Source organism: Gnatocerus cornutus, chromosome 6 (genome assembly GCF_029298725.1).
Source record: "Gnatocerus cornutus isolate USDA-ARS CGAHR chromosome 6, icGnaCorn1.1, whole genome shotgun sequence".
Classification (NCBI taxonomy): Eukaryota; Metazoa; Arthropoda; class Insecta; order Coleoptera; family Tenebrionidae; genus Gnatocerus; species Gnatocerus cornutus.
The window spans coordinates 13,004,467-13,023,022 of record NC_142238.1 but is presented as its reverse complement, the minus strand read 5'-3'; the positions used below and the strand labels follow the sequence as shown (position 1 = coordinate 13,023,022).

At 38.6% G+C, this 18,556-nt stretch overlaps 5 protein-coding genes across 7 annotated transcripts; 3 read left to right on the top strand and 2 right to left on the bottom strand.

Moving 5' to 3' along the window:
• The first annotated feature begins 2,187 nt into the window (after positions 1–2,187).
• On the top strand, positions 2,188–3,167 carry LOC148173106 (uncharacterized). The gene is made up of 6 exons (XM_088039359.1): positions 2,188–2,314; positions 2,362–2,527; positions 2,572–2,656; positions 2,707–2,889; positions 2,936–2,998; positions 3,053–3,167. The coding sequence occupies exons 1-5, from the start codon at positions 2,284–2,286 to the stop codon at positions 2,993–2,995; spliced, it is 525 nt and encodes a 174-aa protein (XP_087895485.1). The 5' UTR covers positions 2,188–2,283; the 3' UTR covers positions 2,996–2,998; positions 3,053–3,167.
• LOC148173105 (WD repeat-containing protein 46) lies at positions 2,964–5,173 on the bottom strand. 2 transcript variants are annotated; one of them, XM_088039358.1, is made up of 8 exons: positions 5,055–5,173; positions 4,641–5,008; positions 4,195–4,600; positions 3,740–4,140; positions 3,460–3,694; positions 3,319–3,414; positions 3,162–3,272; positions 2,964–3,113 (listed from the first exon to the last, which is right to left on the bottom strand). In XM_088039358.1, the coding sequence occupies exons 1-8, from the start codon at positions 5,061–5,063 to the stop codon at positions 3,000–3,002; spliced, it is 1,740 nt and encodes a 579-aa protein (XP_087895484.1). In that variant the 5' UTR covers positions 5,064–5,173; the 3' UTR covers positions 2,964–2,999. The 2 variants fall into 2 exon arrangements, with proteins under 2 accessions (XP_087895484.1, XP_087895483.1); XM_088039357.1 differs by having other exon boundaries at positions 3,460–4,140.
• Positions 5,174–5,251: 78 nt separating this feature from the next.
• Positions 5,252–11,863, top strand: IntS1 (integrator complex subunit 1). Its single transcript, XM_088038361.1, has 10 exons — positions 5,252–5,861; positions 5,911–6,186; positions 6,236–6,437; positions 6,490–7,040; positions 7,087–7,952; positions 8,002–9,649; positions 9,700–10,131; positions 10,184–10,441; positions 10,486–11,207; positions 11,256–11,863. Exons 1-10 carry the CDS (start codon positions 5,439–5,441, stop codon positions 11,812–11,814), a joined length of 5,937 nt encoding a protein of 1,978 aa, XP_087894487.1. The 5' UTR covers positions 5,252–5,438; the 3' UTR covers positions 11,815–11,863.
• Positions 11,763–15,274, bottom strand: LOC148173103 (uncharacterized). The gene is made up of 9 exons (XM_088038362.1): positions 15,078–15,274; positions 14,784–15,031; positions 14,410–14,743; positions 14,144–14,360; positions 13,850–14,089; positions 13,657–13,803; positions 13,345–13,608; positions 13,154–13,299; positions 11,763–13,104 (listed from the first exon to the last, which is right to left on the bottom strand). The coding sequence occupies exons 1-9, from the start codon at positions 15,170–15,172 to the stop codon at positions 11,874–11,876; spliced, it is 2,922 nt and encodes a 973-aa protein (XP_087894488.1). The 5' UTR covers positions 15,173–15,274; the 3' UTR covers positions 11,763–11,873.
• A 999-nt stretch (positions 15,275–16,273) lies between these two features.
• On the top strand, positions 16,274–18,472 carry Vps33B (vacuolar protein sorting 33B). 2 transcript variants are annotated; one of them, XM_088040061.1, is made up of 2 exons: positions 16,274–16,666; positions 16,712–18,472. In XM_088040061.1, exons 1-2 carry the CDS (start codon positions 16,515–16,517, stop codon positions 18,336–18,338), a joined length of 1,779 nt encoding a protein of 592 aa, XP_087896187.1. In that variant the 5' UTR covers positions 16,274–16,514; the 3' UTR covers positions 18,339–18,472. The 2 variants fall into 2 exon arrangements, with proteins under 2 accessions (XP_087896187.1, XP_087896188.1); XM_088040062.1 differs by having other exon boundaries at positions 16,568–16,660.
• Positions 18,473–18,556: the final 84 nt, after the last annotated feature.

The window sequence follows — 18,556 nt, the reverse complement described above, 5'->3', positions numbered from 1 at the left end:
TCTAAAACCATTAATAACTAAAAGTTAAATAAATACGATAAACGTTTTTTGTCCGAAGGATTTTTGCAGTCTTTGGAAAACAATAAGTTATTAAATTCAGTGTCATAGGCGTTGAATAACGGGTAATCCCAGAGGGTTTTGCCTCATTGGAATTTGGATTTTTTGCAGATTCATAATCTACAGCACTAGCTGATGCTGGGTTAAAGCTTTGTATTTTATTTAGGTTCACCTGTATAAAACATGATTAATTCTTTTTAGGAATCGTTTTATTCTACATATACAGCGTGTTTCAAAATTGTCACAAAAAATAGAAATAATGATAAACTTTGTTAATATTAACCTCAATTTACAATTAGAATTTCGTTTTGTTGTCTCAGTTCAAATAAATTTGTACATGTATCAGAGCTAATTTGGCAAAAGTTGCAACATTCAGCATAATCATTAATACATGGAGCAATAATTTATGTTACCAAATGGAAATCAATTAAAAATTCATAAAAATCATTCAATCTAAAAACGAAATTAAAGAAAAATTTAGATTTTTATGAATGAAATTCGTCAACGAGTTATTGATGTGTAATTCAACGTAATTTATTCCTAGTTTTATCTGCAGACTTCTGAAGCATATCAGTTGAATATTACCAACTTTAAAGTAGAACTATAACTTATTAAAGAAGACAAAAATTATCTTTTTTTTTTAAGAAATTACGGTTCTATCTTGCTGTAAGTATATATTTTGCGGCAGCAGTTTGAGAACAGTCTGTATTAATTGAAATCATTTTAACAGTTTCAGTCTGGCAAAAACTTTATATTTAATCTAAAATAACAAAGATGGCACAACTTGTACAATCAAAACGTTTCCGTTCTGTAAAACTCTCCAAAGAGGTCAATCAATAATAAAGACAATAAAATCGAAATAATTTCAAAAGTTTTGAAACTTTTGTCAATTGTACAACAAATAAAAACAGCAATAAATCTCAATTTGCTGCATAGTGAAGTGGTTCGGAAGTTACTTGAAATGCGTTTTTTTTTTGTTAAACTATACGAACAAAAATTACAATAGAGCTGCAAATATGATTCAATAAAAATTAACACTTGTTTTATCTTATATTTAGTAAAAGCTTATTAAATTTGCAGCTTTGCTTTTGCCATCAGAAACCTTATGAATTAGTAATGTTTGTTTATGTAGTCAGGGGAGAAAATAGCGAAGGTAATAATGTTCCACATTGAAAAAAAATTTAACACTACATAAAAAACCACTGTTTATTCAGTATAAAATGCACTTTTTTGAAAAAAAAAAATTTACATAGTAAAGAAAAATTGCGTTTACTTTTTTTAGTAACTTGTGGACCTCCTGCAAATTGGAAATTATTATTTGTTTTACTTATACATTTGACGAAAATTTAAAAACTTTTAGAATTTTGCTTATTTTTCACGTACACCTACCTACCTTCTTGTTGACTGGACTAAAACACTTGAAGACATTTATTTACACATATATACATTCATGGTACTTCCTATATTAATGTACATGATAATATAGGACAACAATCTGGATAAGGAGCATTGAAATTACGTGCATTTAACATTTCACATTGTTCTTCAGGAAAAATTTCAAATTCACACCTATAAAAAGTTGACTTGAAATAAAATTTTTATCAAGTCAAACTAATAGTTACCCATAATATGTTGTACTTCCATCATATTCACATCGAGCAACTTTACACTCTCTGAATACACGCACTAATTGTCCATGTATCATATGTCCTGTATTGGGATTATAGCATTGTCTGTATCCTGAAAAATATTCTTTAAACTCCTCCTGGGGAACATTTCTATTTACGGACTTCTGAACGGACTTGGGGGTGCTTTATTTAAAAATGCTTCACTGAAGGTAAAAATCAACAGAACAACCACAAATATTACCAGTTTCATGGTTATACACCTTAAATCTTACAAAGTTCAAGCTTAAATAGCTACCTGGAATAATAAACTACGCGGAAAATTGACTATTTTCTTATCTGGAATAAGATTAAATATTAATTTAAAGAAATGCAGTTTTGTTTTAATTGCAGATTTAATTTATTGCTTCTTGAACGATAACTTGTTTTCGTATTAAAATATAAAATAGAACACCTACACACAGAATATTTTCAAATATGTGCGCCCTACAGCTCGTCCAATCAAAATTGTCCCTAATGTTGACATTCATGATTTGAGGTTAGGTCGAAAAATCAAAGCAAAATTTCAAGGGGCACTTTTAGTTTATTTTAACACAGAAAGATGACAAGGATAATTCTTCAAGGGCTCCCAGGTAAAATAACTGATCTGAGGGTAACATTTTCAGTGGTTGTCATTCAGGAATTGGGAAAACTACCCTCACTAAGAAAGTCGCGACCAGGCTCAAAGATATGACGGTAAAAGTGTCTGGATTTTACACTGAAGAGCTGCGAGACAACAGAAATTATCGCGTAGGATTTGATATTGTGACATTAGATGATAAGAGAGGAATTCTAGCTCGGAAAAGGTATCAACATCACGGAAATCTATAAGTTACAATTCTGTTTTTAGTAACGCAGATTCGAAATATAAAGTCGGGAGCTATAGCGTCCATATTGAGGATTTTGAGAAAGTCGCGCTGCCTGTCTTCAGCAATGTAACATGAGGGAATTGTCTGAAAATTTCATCCTATTCTTATTTTTTTAGTTAAGCTCCATTCTTATAATAGATGAGATTGGAAAAATGGAATTACTAAGCAAACAATTTGAGAATCAGATTCAAAAAGTCGTTGCTGATCAGAATATAAAAATCATTGCCACTGTGCCTTTAAAAGGAGGTGGACCTTTGGTCCAAAAACTAAAATCTGATAAATCCAATGAACTCATCACAGTAAGACCTCAAATTACCAAATCACAAGCTCAAGGGATGATTTCAGGTGAATGTAGCAAACAGAGACTCGCTGGTGGATGAAACAATTTCTTTAATTCTAAAATAAACGGTTAGACTTTTTTGGTTTTAGGTAAAAACCTATCTAAGACACCACTTTTTTTAGGTTTCTTTGGAACCTCCGCCAATACCTTGGGAACCAAATTCTTGCTACCCTTGATAAATTCCTACAAACAAAATTAACACCCCCTCAGTGCTAAAAAAACAACACTTACTTTTTTAGCTTGTTCTTTGATAATTTTCTTATTCTTCGCCACTTGCACCGACCCCCCTTTCCCTTTCATTTTGTTCCTCGGCGTGAAATTGATTTTCGGTGGTTTAACGTGCTGAAAACAACATTACATAACTGTAAAAACAACACAAAAAACTCACGAGTAATTTTTGTTGCGCTTCAATCTTACTCTTGAGCGAAGGAACATCAACTTCCGCTATTGAATTAGGATCTAAAGTGATCAGTTCCGGTTGTATCTAAAACAAACAAATAAGACTTATATTTGATACTTCTAATCACACCTTTTCCAAAAGCGATTTGACTTCTGCCTCACGTCTCTGTGATTTAGTTTGGAACGGATTTGCTTCAAGTGCGTCAAAGTTGGGCTCGCCAGCTCCAGGGACAAGCAAACTGGTGACTCCTTTCGCTGTTGCGACCCCTAAAACGTCCTCGTAAGGGCAGAAATTTAAATTTCCAATGGAAGTAACGAAGCGGTGGCGCAAATAAGGTCGTTTCGCGCGCTTCGTGCAACAATCCCTACAAATTATTGTTATTAAAAAAACAGTTGAAGTCGAGGCAGACCTGTAAACTTCAACAACATTGCCCATTCCTACAGCCAACATGTTTTTTTGTGAGAAATTTAAATTGTTTGCAGCTGTGATCAACTTGTATTCTTGGACAGGTCCTTCAAGTTTTCTAACATCCCAAATTTTGAGCTCCCTGTTGCTTGCTGAAGTTGCAAGGTATTGTCCTCTGGGGTCAACGTGTAGAGCTGTTAAGGGGGCTTTGTGACACAAAAGTTTTGCTAAAGGGTCTTTGGAGTTGGGGGACCACATAGAAACGACGCCTTTGACGTGACCAAGGCACATGACGGCGTTCCAGGGATTCTGGGCCAGCATGGTCAGCCGTCCTAGTCTTGTATTAAACTGAGTTACCAACTGTCCTATTGAGATGTCTAACCAACTCAGATAGCCTAAGTCGCTCTGAAAATAAAAATCGTCTATTGATTGAGTTTTAAACCCAAATTTAAAACCTACACATGTTGCTAACAGGAAATGATAAGGTAAAAACTCCATCCTGGTGACGTTGTTCAGTTTCTTAACACAATGCAGCTCAATCCCTTGATGGTCATACATGTAAACCCACTCTTTTTGTGCTACTGCAAACATAGTCTCCAAATGGAGCCAACTGATATCATGAACTGACTCCATAACGTTTATTTCACAGTGGAGTTTCTTTGTGACCCAGTCAAATGCAGCGACATGTCCTTGCTTCCCTCCTAGCAATAAGTGTCGACCATTTCTCGTGTATTTCATGCGGTAGGGCCCAAAATCTTCAAGCCGAAGCTCAAAGCATTTGGTGGCGGCTGTAATATCTACACTTTCTGAGATTTGTTTTTGAGTGAACTGAGTTGTGGTTTCTCCATCATCTGCCTCTAAGAATCTAAACCAAGAATTAAAGAAAAAATAGAGTTACCAATTACCCATCATCCTCTGTTAATAAAACCTCAGCTCTTGCAGCTTGTTTTGTAGCAAACTTGAAGACCTCTTCCTTTTTCTCAAACTTCTTTTGATGTATTTTTGTTTTTATCCCCGTGGAGCTAATGCCTTTGCCTCTGCCATACTTTTTAAGGAGTTCCTTAGGGATTGGAACTTTTCCTTTAAATTTGGGGTTGGGATTTGGTACTTTTACTACATATTTTTTCTTGGGTTGCGACTTTAGGGTTTCTTTGTCGGCGTTTCTTCTACCCCAGCGCTTTTGCTTTGGTTTTACATGATAGACTACAGTTTCGCGCTTTTTAGACTTGGATTTTGATGGTTCGTCTTCGCTTTTATTGAAGTATCGTTGAACCTATAAAAAGATGAGTACATTATATTCAATTTATCTCATTGCTTACCTTTCCCATGGCGGTTCGTAATCATAAATATAAAAAAATCAACCGTAGATTTTCTTTTAGGTCATATTTACACCATGTGCTCAACTGTCACAATCATACCACGGCCCTCTAGTTCAAGCTTACGTAAACAAATTAACCAGCTTTGAGCCAATGGGAGCACGTCTTTTAAGTTTTCGCAAGTTTTAGCCATTAGAGGACGCTACCATCATTATTTATTTGACATTTGACAGTAAAGGCTGATGAATTTATTTAATGCTACAGGGAAAACTATAGAAAATCTGTGAAAGTTGATGTGCCCCATCGTTTTTAGTCCTCTGGGGCAACATGAAAAACCGCAATTTTGTTTAAGGGCTCTCCAGATTTTTTGAGGTTAGCTCCTCCACCATGGACCGAAACAAGCCGGGGCAGAGCCAGAGCGCTCGCGGCCCCAAAGCCAAGATAACTCAGCAGCCTCCAGACTTGTTTATTGCGTTGGGTGCCAAGCAATCATCGCCTAGAGATGACCCCAAACGCAGCGTACCATTGCCCAAGACTACGAGTAGCTCGCTTTTACCATCAAGTTCAAGCAAAGGTCCTGATAAGTTAAAAAGGGAAGGGAGTTCTTCAAGTTTGAGTGTGCCTCCGTCTAAGAAGATGAAGGTGGCGTTACCAGGGGCGCGTCCTGGAATAGCTGGACCTTCCAGTAGTAGCATGAATCCAGAAAGGATGGGGGTTGAACCATGGGAGGCGTTGGCTGTAGATTGCGAAACTGCGGATCTGTTTGAGAATATTATGACGGCGGTTAATTCAGGGAATACTGACAAAGCTGTGAGTTCTTTTTAATTAGTTTTGTGAAAATAACAGTATTGTCTTGTAGGTTGGGTATATCCTAGGCATTATTCGTGCCCTAAAAGGACAAAGAACGAAGATTTGTAAAGTTGTGTATCTGAGTCTTCTACTGTCTTGTAGCTGTAAGCCGTCACTCTTTACTAACGAGAATGTAATCTCGGCAATAGTAGGAGTCTTACGACGCGATGTCGCTTCCGGTTTCAAAGGAGTCAACAAAAGCAACGCCTATTTTCATATCTTGTTCATGAATTTATTGACTCATGCGTTTGCTGAAGTTGGACACTGGCCTGAGGCTTTTGTCAAGGTATCTAAATTCAACTGTATCCTCCAGAAATTCACCTTAATTCTTATAGATTTACGTCGAAGATGCGGTTGCCGATCGAGTTTTCATCGATAATCCTTACTGCAAACCGTTTGTTGACAATATTGTCACAGCTTTCAACACAAAGTTGCCCCCATCCTCGTTGCTGAAATCTGAAACTTGGAATTCCACGTCCAGAGAAACCTCCAGCCCCCTTACTATAACCAGTGCGGATGATGATAGTAAAGCTGAAGGTAAATTAAAAATTTCGTTTTATTTATTACATCGTTTTCGTAATTCTTGCAGCTTTCATTGAACACAAAGCCGCCGTCGAAAATTGGAACGTGAAAGTATTCCCTCGGTTCACCCAATCGCAAGAAAGTGTTGAGAAGATCGTACTTGAAGCCATTAAAGAACAACTCGCGCGTCGGCAGCAACCCGAAACCATCACTAAAAACTTCGTCCGATTTTTGAGCATCGCTTGTGGTTTGGTTGAAATCAGAATCATTGCGGTTTCAAGAATAGAAAACTGGTTACACAACCACAAGTTGATGAAACCAGCTCAAGAACTGCTCGCGTATCTGTGCTATAACTGCTCCGCGAACTCTCAAAGAGATCTTGAGATAATAGCTCAACTCAGCAAACTCAGATTGAAGAACAAACCTATGGTTAACTACTTCAACAATTGTCTGCGTGAAATGGTGTTTTCGTTTCCTGAAAACTTGTACCCTCTTCTGAAATACACGATTTATAATGAGCTTTCAAATGCGAGGAACACAAATAATTTGATTGTTGTTGGGGCACTGTTTCAAGTGGCACCGGAGGCCAGCGCAGACGCGTTCGCCGACATTTGTCTGGTAAGTTTACCCCTCAGAAAACTCATTTTCATTCCATAATCCATAGGAGCTGTTATTAAACAAAGACGATTATCTGCGCTCACTGCGCGCTCTTTTGAAGGAAATCAACAGAGTTCTTCGCCACGACTTCAATCTCCTCAGCATTGTCCATTCTCTTCTCCGGGAACGCAAAGAATTCGCTAATAGTGTCAGAGAATCGGAGTTTCGAGAACGCATTTTTTTGTCTCTGGGTGACCTAGTTTGCATGTGCATGCTTCTCTGTGTTAGCCCCCAAGTCAGAGATGCATCCACTCAGAATAAACGGGACGTCACAGTCTTGAAAGTCTTCCAAAAACAAGTCAGTAACATTCAAAGAGAAGCAGTGACATGGTTGAACGACTCAGCGTTGAGAGTTTTCAGACCGAGCGTCAACGACTTCCATCATGTTCTTCTCAAAGTGTTGTTCCTAGAACAAGCTGAGCACTACTACAAAGTTGACTCGTGGCCTGGAGAAAATGAAAGAAATCTGTTTCTGAGACTCACGAGTGAAGCTCCGTTACTCCAAGCGACTCTTCTGAGAATTCTATTGATAGGAAACTCCAAAGAACATCCAATAAGTCCTACTGAAGCTATTGAAATTAGCGATCAGTTGATAAGAAGAGCCGCGAATTTACCACAAGACTGTGCTCCACCTTTGGTCGTTGATAATCTTGAGATTATCGGGATTTATTTTAATCTGTGCAGTTATAATTATCCAGAGAATATAACGTTGCCTGCCGGTTACACTCCACCGAGTTTGGCGATTACTGGGTTGTACTGGAAGGTGTGGTTGATTCTGTTGATCTTAGCAGCCCATAATCCCATGACTTTCGGGAATGAAGTCTGGAATAAGTACCCGACGCTGCGGATGTTCATGGAGATGTGTATCACAAAGTAAGTCGTACTGATTTTCCCGAAAATGTGTAATTTTTCTTTATTGTAGTCACTTTTCATTCCCACCACCGACGATGACGTCTTTGGAAGAAGACTTTCAATCGCGAGAACAACAAATTCTAGCTCTCGAAAAGCAAAAAATCCTAGAATTTGAGACTCATCTAGCTGCCGCGAGCACTAAAATGGAGATCACGGAACAGACTAGTTTGCTGTTACCCCAATTAATGGAACTGAGACCTGAAGGAGAGGCGAGGCGTCCTCCTCAAGGAGTACTCGACCAACTTCAGCACCTTAATAATAGTCATCGCATGGGACACCTCCTTTGCCGATCCCGGAATCCTGATTTTTTGCTGGATATAATGTCGCGGCAAGGTGGTACCGCGCATATGCCGTGGTTGGCCGAATTAGTACACAACTCAGAGGGTGCTCTGGCGCATTTACCCGTTCAATGTCTTTGTGAGTACCTCCTATCAACTGCGCCAACTGAAAAATTGACGAAACATGGCCAGTTGTTGGCACACTTGAGGACTGTGGTTAATGAAAATGATCCTCAAACTGCTTGTGAGGTTCTTGAGTACTTGTTCAGGAGGTTAACTTCCGACCATGGGGCGAGTAGAACTCAGGCGACGAAAGGGTTGAATTTAATCCTGGGACCTAACGAAGAGACTGAAACGAACAACACCAACTGGTTGACGAACTATATTAGTCATTTTCCTCATTTTACTATGATCAAGCCGGTTTTGATCCAGTTCTTACGACAGGCGCTACAGATTGAAACTAATCCCTCCAGGGTTTCAAGCTATATCAATTTTCTAGCGACCCAAGACTGTAATGACTCTTTCACAGAACTCCACGAGTTGATCGCAGATTTATCTTCGGTTATTATAGAAAGACACAGTGTCGCCTCGTATGTTCTTCCAGGTCCGGAGAACCAAACTTTGAAGAATCTTCTCACGATCTTCACAACACATATCCAAAAAGCACAGGAGTTCTCTGAAGATATTTACAGTTCTCTGCAAAACTACAGCGAGTACGTGTTGGTCACTTGGGTGTCTGGCGAACAATGCCACATGCAAACTTTGGTGATTCACGCAGCCATCGTTCTTCTTACTTATGGCCCATTAGAACATTTCGAACCATTCGACACCCTTTTAAACTTCTGGTTTCCTGAAAACGGGGAACATCCCCAAGCCCTCACCCCCGATACCAACGAATCAACGACTTATTTGCCAGACTGGATGAAACTAAGAATGATCAGATCGAACGTTCCTCGACTGGTTGACGCGGCAATTGAAAAATTAGAGCCTCCGAAATTGGTTCTTTTTATTCAGTCGTTCGGAATTCCAACGACATCGATTAGTAAATTGTTGAATACTTTAGATAAGGCGACTCTTCTAGATCCAAAATTGGTCGTTGATTCAGTTTTGGATAAGACCTACATGATACAGTTGGTTGAAGTGCAAAACAAGAGAGGGGCGATCGGTGGAGAAACTTTCGTTAAAGCTATAGAAATGCAAATGCCTGTCGTTCAAGATGTTAACGTAAAGATTGAAGTTGAGGCGAAGAAAGTTTTACCGGGATTGGTAAAGAACCAACACGTTGCAACCAAGAATGAGAATGTAGTGACTTTGTTGAATAACATCTTCAGTCCGAATTTCTCTGGGGAGAAAAATAAGGACATCTTGAGTTTAACTAAGGTAAGACGTGTGTTGGGTCTTCGTAACTCTTCAATTAACATAAATTGCAGATGTCGTTCAACAAGGAAACTTTAGACGCAGTATTCAACTATTTAAAATCCCTTCCAATAAACTACATAACTCCCGTTCTTTTGAAATACAATTCCGTGGCCCCACTCATGCGACTGCTGTTTTCAAGTAAAAACGTCACTGACAAAGAAATGATCACCATGGCAACAAACTTCTTGAACCAAATGGCGGATGAGCACAATTCCACGTACGCTGTACTAAAAGAGTTCCTCAAACAAAGCCAGAAGGCGGGACAAAAGAAAATCAAAAAAGAAGAAACGATGGAAGTTGATGGTAGTGCTGATAACTTGGGAGAAAATCTAGGGACAATGTTATCAGAAGCGAAGTCGCAGGAAGAGAAGACTGGGCTCCTTGTCGACTGGTTGTCAACAGTGGAATTAGAAATTGCTAATTCGCAGAAACAGAAATTACAAGTAAGTTTACGTCTTCAAAACCAACTTGTTACGTTACGATTTTTCCTTGTAGAAAGACCTTCTGTTTTCCAAAGAAAGTCTCTCATTTAGACCGTTGTTGATGTCATTGGTACTGCAAAGAGCCAGCTGGCAGAGTCTCAACAGTATCATGAACTACCTTCTGAAAGAAGACACTTCTGACATCTGTCCGGTCTCTGCTCTTGATTTTTTATGTGCGCTAACACAAAGCCCCAAATTGTGGCAAGGGCGCGATAAAGCCATCCCCAAACACTACCACTCTGAGGATGTTTTCGAACTAGGAAAGGACAAGGTAGTACCACAGCATCACCACTCATTCTTATCATTGAATTTCAGGCTTTAATTTTGATGAAATATATCCTTGAAGAAAGCAAACAAAATGCGAGTAACTGGAAGAAGAAAATGGAATCACGTCTGGTACTACTCCTCAAGTGCATCAAAAGCTGTGCTTCGGATATTCTTCGGGTTTTGTTGGAAGAATCTGATGGCAATGTCCACTCGAGAGAGCTTCTCTTAATGATTTATATGTCGTTGCCGTCATCAGGGCAGGATCTGATTAGTTCCAAAGGAGACATCTCCAAGGAGGCGTTCGCGAAGAATTGTCCCAGTTCGGCTGACGAAATCTCGCATTGCTTGCTAAGTGCTCTTGCTGCAACTCCACGGAGTAAAGACTGGCCACGGAAAAGTCAAGATTTGGAGCTTTGTGCCAGAAAATTAGCAGCAACACATCCTATTTTGGTCTTGCGACAACTCCCTATGTTGGCTGGAAGCTTGAAAGGACGAGCACAGTACGATTACGGTGTCTTGAAGAACAGAGGACACTTATTGTTGTTTGGGCAAATTTTGGGGCTTCTGGAGCTGTTACAACCGACTGTCTTTGAACAAAGTTTAACATTATGCGACATTCTGGACTCGTACTTCTTGCTGTTGCAGTACCATGGACATGGTAAAGACTTGTCGATTTTAATCCAAAGAATGATTACTTTTATCCAACACTGGATGACGCACGACATCAAAGCTGCTTCGCGGTATTTACAAGAACACGGATCGGTTTTGATGTAAGTATCATGTTAAAACTCCGCGAGTTTAATTATTGAAATTTGCAGGGACATCCAAATGGTACAACCGGGAATTCGACCTCTTTTGTGCAACGTTTCTTTACCGGTGGGTGATGCAAACACTCCTCCTGAGCTTTTGGTGCGCACTGCTATGTCACCTATGATGGATCCTTTGCCCCCGCATTGGCCCCAACTGTTATCGGCGTTACAATCTTCAGAAAATTTGACGGTTCTCCAAGAACTCGACCATATAACTAATAAAAAGCCACAGCTTCTTGAAGTTCCGTCTCAATACTTGTACAACTACATCGGTTCGTCTAGTGGTAACGTGAGGACTCTTGCGCTATCACTGATAGTGAGGTGGTTGAAGTATAATCCGAAAGCCGCGTCGCAGGCTTTACCTGCAATTCTTACTTGTTTGGACAGTAAAAATGGAGATGTGGTGGCGAGTGTTTTGGACAAACTGTCTGATTTAGTTTCGGTGATGCAAGAGTATGGAAAGCTGATATTGACCAGAGTATTCCAGTTGGGGATGGAGTCTACTTTAAATACCACCACTAATATAACGAAAAGTATTTGCTTGCTGAATTTGCAGTCGGGATGCTGATGAATTAGTTTTTAATTCAAAATAAATAATTTTATTTTCTAAATGTTGTAACAAAACTCTTATAGATCCCAGTCCATGTTATCAATATCCTCATGGCTTTCAAATATTGAAGCTGGCGCTTTGGAAGTCGCTGGTTTATCAGGAGCTACCAATTTTTTGAAATTAAATTTCTTCTTTGGTAACTTTTCTTCCATTTTAGGTTCTTCAAATACCTTTTTTACAGAGGTTTGGGTACTTGTCACAACATTTGCGAAAGAAATATCACTAATTTCTTCATCTTCAAAAAATTCAAGTGGTCTTGTATGTTGTACAAGCTCCTCTTCACTCTTCCTTGGAACTAAAGAAATGTCGCATATATCGTCTTCATTTTCAAAAATGTTATCAGTTGGTTCTATATTTTGTTTAACTGGTTTAGGAACTTCAATATTCCTTGCAATGGTGGAAGCATCTTCACTGTGAGTTATCTTATTAGAATCTTCGATCTTTGCCCCAGGTTCTTCATTTTCTTTCGAAATGAATCTAAATTTGCATAACTTGTTTCTTATTTTTGTTCTTTGCGACAGCACAGGCACACTGGCACTTTTAATACATGTTTCTTGCCCAGGTGATTTTGATAATGGTTGATTTTTAGGTGTATCTGGGACTTGGTTTAGGACTTTTGACGAGCCACAACTTAACCTTTTTCCCGCCTCAACAGTTTCTTCATTTTGGCAACTGGAAAATCTTGTGTTTTCGTCTTGCAACAATCTACAACTTGGACCTGGTAATACTGGCGCATTGGCACTTTTATCGCATGTTTTTTCCTGAAACGATTTTGATCTAGATCGATTTTTAGGTGGATCTGCGATCTGCTTTTGTGCTTTCGACGAACCACAGCCAAACCTGTCATTGGTTTCTTCATTTTGGCCCCTAGGAAATCTTGCTTGGTTTAATTCTGATTCTTCCGGAGTTTGTTCAGTCTTTTCACCGTCGAAACGCTCCTTATCAACTTCTTTTTCCCTTGGTTTTTCGGTTTTAACTTTTGGCGTATTGTCTCTTGGTTGCGATTTTCTTTGCGGATGATGTTCTTTCTGGAGTAAATCATTCAAATCTAGCTTTTTAAGGACGACTTCAGCTAGCTCTAAGTAGTTTTGTTTGGCATTTTGGGGAAAATCTTCTCTAAGATTGAAACTTAAATTGAAAACAGAAGATTCGGGCTCCATTGCAGTCTCAACTAATATCACAGCTATTACAGCGTCCATGATCGAGACTTCTTCGTGGAACATGAGCCTTGCATGACCTTGCGACAATCTTAATTAAATTTTTAAGGTAACTCATTTTTGTTACTCCCAGAACTTACCTAACTAAGCTATCAAGAAGACGAACGGTTGTTCTCGCTTTATTTCGATAACTCTTTCTTCTTTGAGCTTGGTAGTAACCACTCAGGATCTTATTAGAGTCTTCGGTCAACACAGGATGAATTTTTTTAATGACAGCGAAGTAAGCCTTCAAATAAAACCATGAACTGTGAAAAGAAAGGTTTCCTCTTACCTGTAATGTCTCAATAGTCCAGTTAACACTATCGCTAAACTTGGACGAATTACAATCAGAAGAATTTAAAATGTAATCAGCTAGATGGGAATCCCACTCTTCATCAACTTTGTCTTTCAGGAGTAGCACTAAGTCGAACCGACTTAGCAACGGACTAGGGAGAGCAACGTTCATAGTTAAAGGCTGAAAACGATCTAAATTGCCTTTAGGATTAGTAGCAGCCAAGATCGAACACCGCGTGCTAAGTTTGCAGACTATTCCTGCCTTTAAAAACGATGAAATTTTACGAAAAAAAAACAATAAAACTCTTACTTTAGCTACACTGATTGTTTGTTGTTCCATAGCTTCATGTATACTCATCCTATCATGTTCTTTCATAGTATTGAACTCATCAATACAGCAAATACCTCCATCTGACATTACAAGAGCTCCTCCCTCTAGTTGCCACTCCCCGTTTTCCTGAAACTCCGCCTTGATTCAAGTTCAAACACCAATAAGAACGTACCATAACCGCTGTTACTGTTAAACCAGCAGCTGTTGAGCCAACTCCAGTTGTTAGCACAGATCTAGGGATAATTTTCGAGGCAAATCTAAGGAGTTGAGATTTGCCAGTGCCGGGATCGCCCACTAATAACATGTGGGGTTCTGTGCGGACTCTGACTCCAGTATCAGAGTTGTTGTGGAGGTTGCTACCACCAGCTAAGACGACAGCTGTTGCTAGTTTTACTATGAACAGTCCAAAAATCTAGAAAACTTTTTAGCTAGCCAATTAAAAGTCTCAAAGGCGTGATTTATTAACCTCTGGACAAATAGACTTTAAGATCATGTCTCTGGCAGCCAATGGGGTGTCGTTGTAGGTTTTCCAGAACGCCTGGAACATTTCTCTATGTTCAGCCGTGAGGGAAAGAATTGAAGTGCTGTTGTTGTTGACATGGACATGGTTGGCTTTGAGAACCAACTCCATTTCCATTTCTTTTCCAACCATAAAAGGTTCGTGTCGTAGTTTAACAAATCCACTGAAAATAGCAGTTGGAAAGCTGTGTGAAAACAGACAATGCTACCAACCACACGGTGACATTATCTCCAGGTTTGCATGTATCCACCAAATCATCTTCTAAGGTAACCCACATACTTTTTGGAACTGATCCAACATCTAGTTTGCTGACAGTTTCTTGTATTTTGACCTCTTGGTAGTCTTTGCAAAACTCAGCATTGAGTTCCCCCATGGAAAGTATCGTCGTTCCTTGACATCCTTCAGGATTTTGGCACTTTTTGGGGGGTTTGATGATGTTTTTCAAATGATATTGTGCATTTACAGTCATGAGATTCTTGCATTTCGCACAAACATACTGTCGTTGATATTCAAACATTTTTACAGCTGTTATCCTAAAAACAGTGCCTTTCTTTCAGTTAGAATAAACTGAGGTAGTGCAATTAACCTGAGACCTGCAAAAACTTGTCATAATCGTCGTTTTGGGGAAATTTAATTCTGTGCAACTCTGGGTATAACGGCAAGCCAAAAATCCGACATTTCGCGTGTTTTTTGAAAAGGTAATTCTCCTCTGACTGTTGAATTAAATTTGTTTGCACATTGAGAAGAGCTTGGTCCCATTGCTCAAGTGAATTTTCCGGCTGTGCGAGGAAACTATTTCCTAAATTGGGGTCATTTCCCGACAATTCTACAAAACTACAATCAGGCTGGAAAAAATTGTGTACATAACACCTGCACTTACTCGATGTTGACAGAAAAGTGTTTGTTTTCGTCACAGTCACTTAAAATTTCAATTATCAGCTTCTGATAGTTCGACAATAAGTAATTATCATACATTTTGCTCGTTTTAAGGTGAGAAAAACGATAAAACTATAGTTACAACTTGGTTATTCAGGAGGTTAAAATTTGACGTTTGAAAAAACATAGGGATTTTAGGTTTAATGTGTCAATGACTTGTGTGAACTTGCTGTGGAACTAGCGCCGTGAAGCTCGCAAAATCCTCTCCACTAAGTCCGTTGCACATAGCCGAATGTAACATTCTACGACTTGTATAACTGGTGGCCTAGTTCAAATGTCAAGAAATGTTCCCGAGTGCGAAAATCTTTCATTTGACTTTTGCTTATTTGTATTTGTATTTGATAACATTTTCTAACGTAAAATGAGCCGAGAAAAAGAATGACCCAACCGTAAATCTCAAATAGTTTCCGAGATATTTAACTTTAATAATTAGGAAAAAATGAGGAAAAATGAAAATCAACTTTTCCTAATTTGTATCTTAAACATTCCCAAGTTGCTATGGAAACAAAGCTATTCTAACATTCTGTATCGAAATGGATATTCTAGCACTGAAAACGAATTGAAAAATAGCGAAAATAACTCTGTTACGTGAACAAATTAGGAAAAATAATATGAAAACCTCGTTCATAAGGCCATTTAGGCACTCATCCATTATAAAACTCGCGGCTTTGCCGCTCGTTTTATAAACTTGGATTCGTGCCTAAAAAATTGCCTTATGAAACTCGGTGTTTTAATATACTATTCCGAAACTTTGATCGGCCATAACTCAGTTATTTGCTGTCGGATCTGAATTGAAATCCCAGATTTGCAATCTGCGGAAAGTTCTGCATACACTGATGTATAAAAACGCAGGTTTACTTTAAAAAATAAGCGAGATATAGATACCAGTTGTTTGGCATAGTTTTAGCCATGAATTTGCGCGAAAATTTGCAAATTTCCACTGAAGTAACGGCAGTGACAATTTTTTTGCATTTAGAAAGCGTTGTTGTCATGGAAATGTAGCACAATTTATTTATGGTCTCTAGAGAATAATAGAGTACTTTATGTCTCAAATGAGTGAAAAAACACCACTCGATTAGTGCATTTTGGATAGAATATCATTTTATTCATTCGGCTGTGTGTAACGGATTTGGTGGTGCGGATTTAGGAACACGGCGCTAACTTCATATTAGTAAAATGTGAATAAAATAAACAAATCTCCATAGGTTTTATTTGAAACTTAAATAATAAGTCCAGGGTCCCAAAACGTGAAAAACTTTTATAATTATAAAACCTCCAATTTAAATTGGGCCGCCCCGTCGTTACGATTGTGACACCGATGACATTACATGCAATAGAGGTTAGAGCAACATAACCTCATCTGTCACAACAGATAGTAAAAATGGATTTAAACAAAAAGTTAGCGTCTTTGCAAGAAATTTCAAAAGCACAGTTGTCGAAAATTCTCAGTGTGGTGTCCACGTCAAAATACATTGTCCTTGAACAAGATATAATTCGCCCCCTAGAAAGAGTATGTGGCGTCAAATGGTTAAAGTAAGAACCCTCAACTCTATAATAAACTCTAATTTTAATTTATAGAGGGAACGGAGTCGAGAAGATATTTAAATTAGAACCAACTTGCCCAAACTTTGGAGAATATTCCGTTTTCTACATGATTTTTAGCAAACTATCTACATTCAAGCAAGTGGTAGATCAAATTCGCTCGCAAATCAACCAGGAGAACCCAGTGGTAAACAAATTTCACATAATTGTGGTGCCACGTCTTTTAAATTATTTCCAAGATGAACTAGAGCAGTTGGGACTGTGCTCTGTTATCAAATTACACTCTTTTCAATGGTTCCCTGTACATTTAGATACAGGAATTTTAAGTTTAGAGCTTCCCAACATTTATAAGAATTTGTTTCTACAACTTGACTACACATTTTTGCCTCCTTTATCAAGATCTTTGTGGAACCTTTTCTTTGTTATTGGTAGACCAAGATTCATTGTAGCCTTAGGCGAATATTCCAATAAGATTTTAACACAAGTCGATTTATTCATTGAAGATAAAGGTGATAGTGATAGACTTGACGCTGATATCGGTGGTTTGGTTATTATAGACCGCAATTTCGACTACCCTAGTGCCTTACTGACGCCAGGCACATATGCAGCGCTTCTTAACGAAGTTTATGGTGTTAATGCAGGAATCTGCGAGTATAAAGACCAAAGCGAGACCATGGAAGGCCGTCTTAATCCCATCATAAAGAAACAACCAGTTAGTTTCACTTTAGACAGCAACCAAGACTCGGTTTATGCAGACATAAAAAATCGTTATTTCACCGAAGTTACATCAGTCTTAAGCACTTTGACCAAGCAACTTAAAACTGAGAAGGTCCAGTCCAAAGAAATGGCATTGGATGAGATAAAACGTTACGTCCAGACACAGCTGCAGGCTACAAAATCGCGGAAAAAATTCATTACTAATCATTTATTAGCTGCTGAGACCATAATTAACGTTCTTGGATCGCGATATGAAGCCCAACAAGAAGTAGAATCGAACATTTTAAGAGACACGAATAAAAGCTCAAACTTCAGTCACTTAGAAGAGAGTCTGTGTGTGGAAGACGACGAATGCGTGACTCTACGTCTCTTCTGTTTGCTGTCCATCACCCAGAAGCTGGGCGAAAGCGAAGTCAAGAGCTTTTGGAGGAAGTTTCTCCACCAGTTCGGATTTTCACGCAGCTTTGCGTACAGACATTTGATTAACGCGGGTTTTATACCAGAGCCTGTTGTTTCAAGCAGTAACATCCCCAGCAAGCTCCGTCTGCCGAAATTTACCACGAAAGAATTCTACAGCAACGCGAATAAATTTAAACAGATTCCTCCCAACCCAGAAAAAATTAACTTGAAGTTTCCTACCTGCGCTAGTTATGTTTTTGGGGGAAGTTACATTCCGCTCATCACGCAAATTTCCAGTATGATTTTAAATTCCACTCCGATTGAAGATATTAAGGCGAAACTAGGGGGATTAGGGGCCATGAGTGTCAGGAGTGACATGGGGTACCCTTTACAAAGTCGATCTCTACTGGTTTATGTGATTGGAGGAATTACTTATGCAGAGGTTGCAGCGTGTAACCTGTTGGAGACTTTAACAGGAGCTAGGATCGTTATTTTAAGTGACCGAATTGTTAGTGGAAATGATTTGATGAAAGGGATTTTGTCCTAGTAGTGAGGCCTTCCCAAGTGAGACTGTGATAAGTTTTTATGCTAATTAGTTTGTATTAATAAATATTTTTGTATTATTCTTCTGTCAGGTGAAAAGATTGACTGGAATAAAATATGGTGGTAATTAAAAATATAACAATTTTATTATTAAAAATTATATCTAATGTGATGTGAGACGTGATGTAAAAACATGTTATCATAATATTAAATCTTACGATC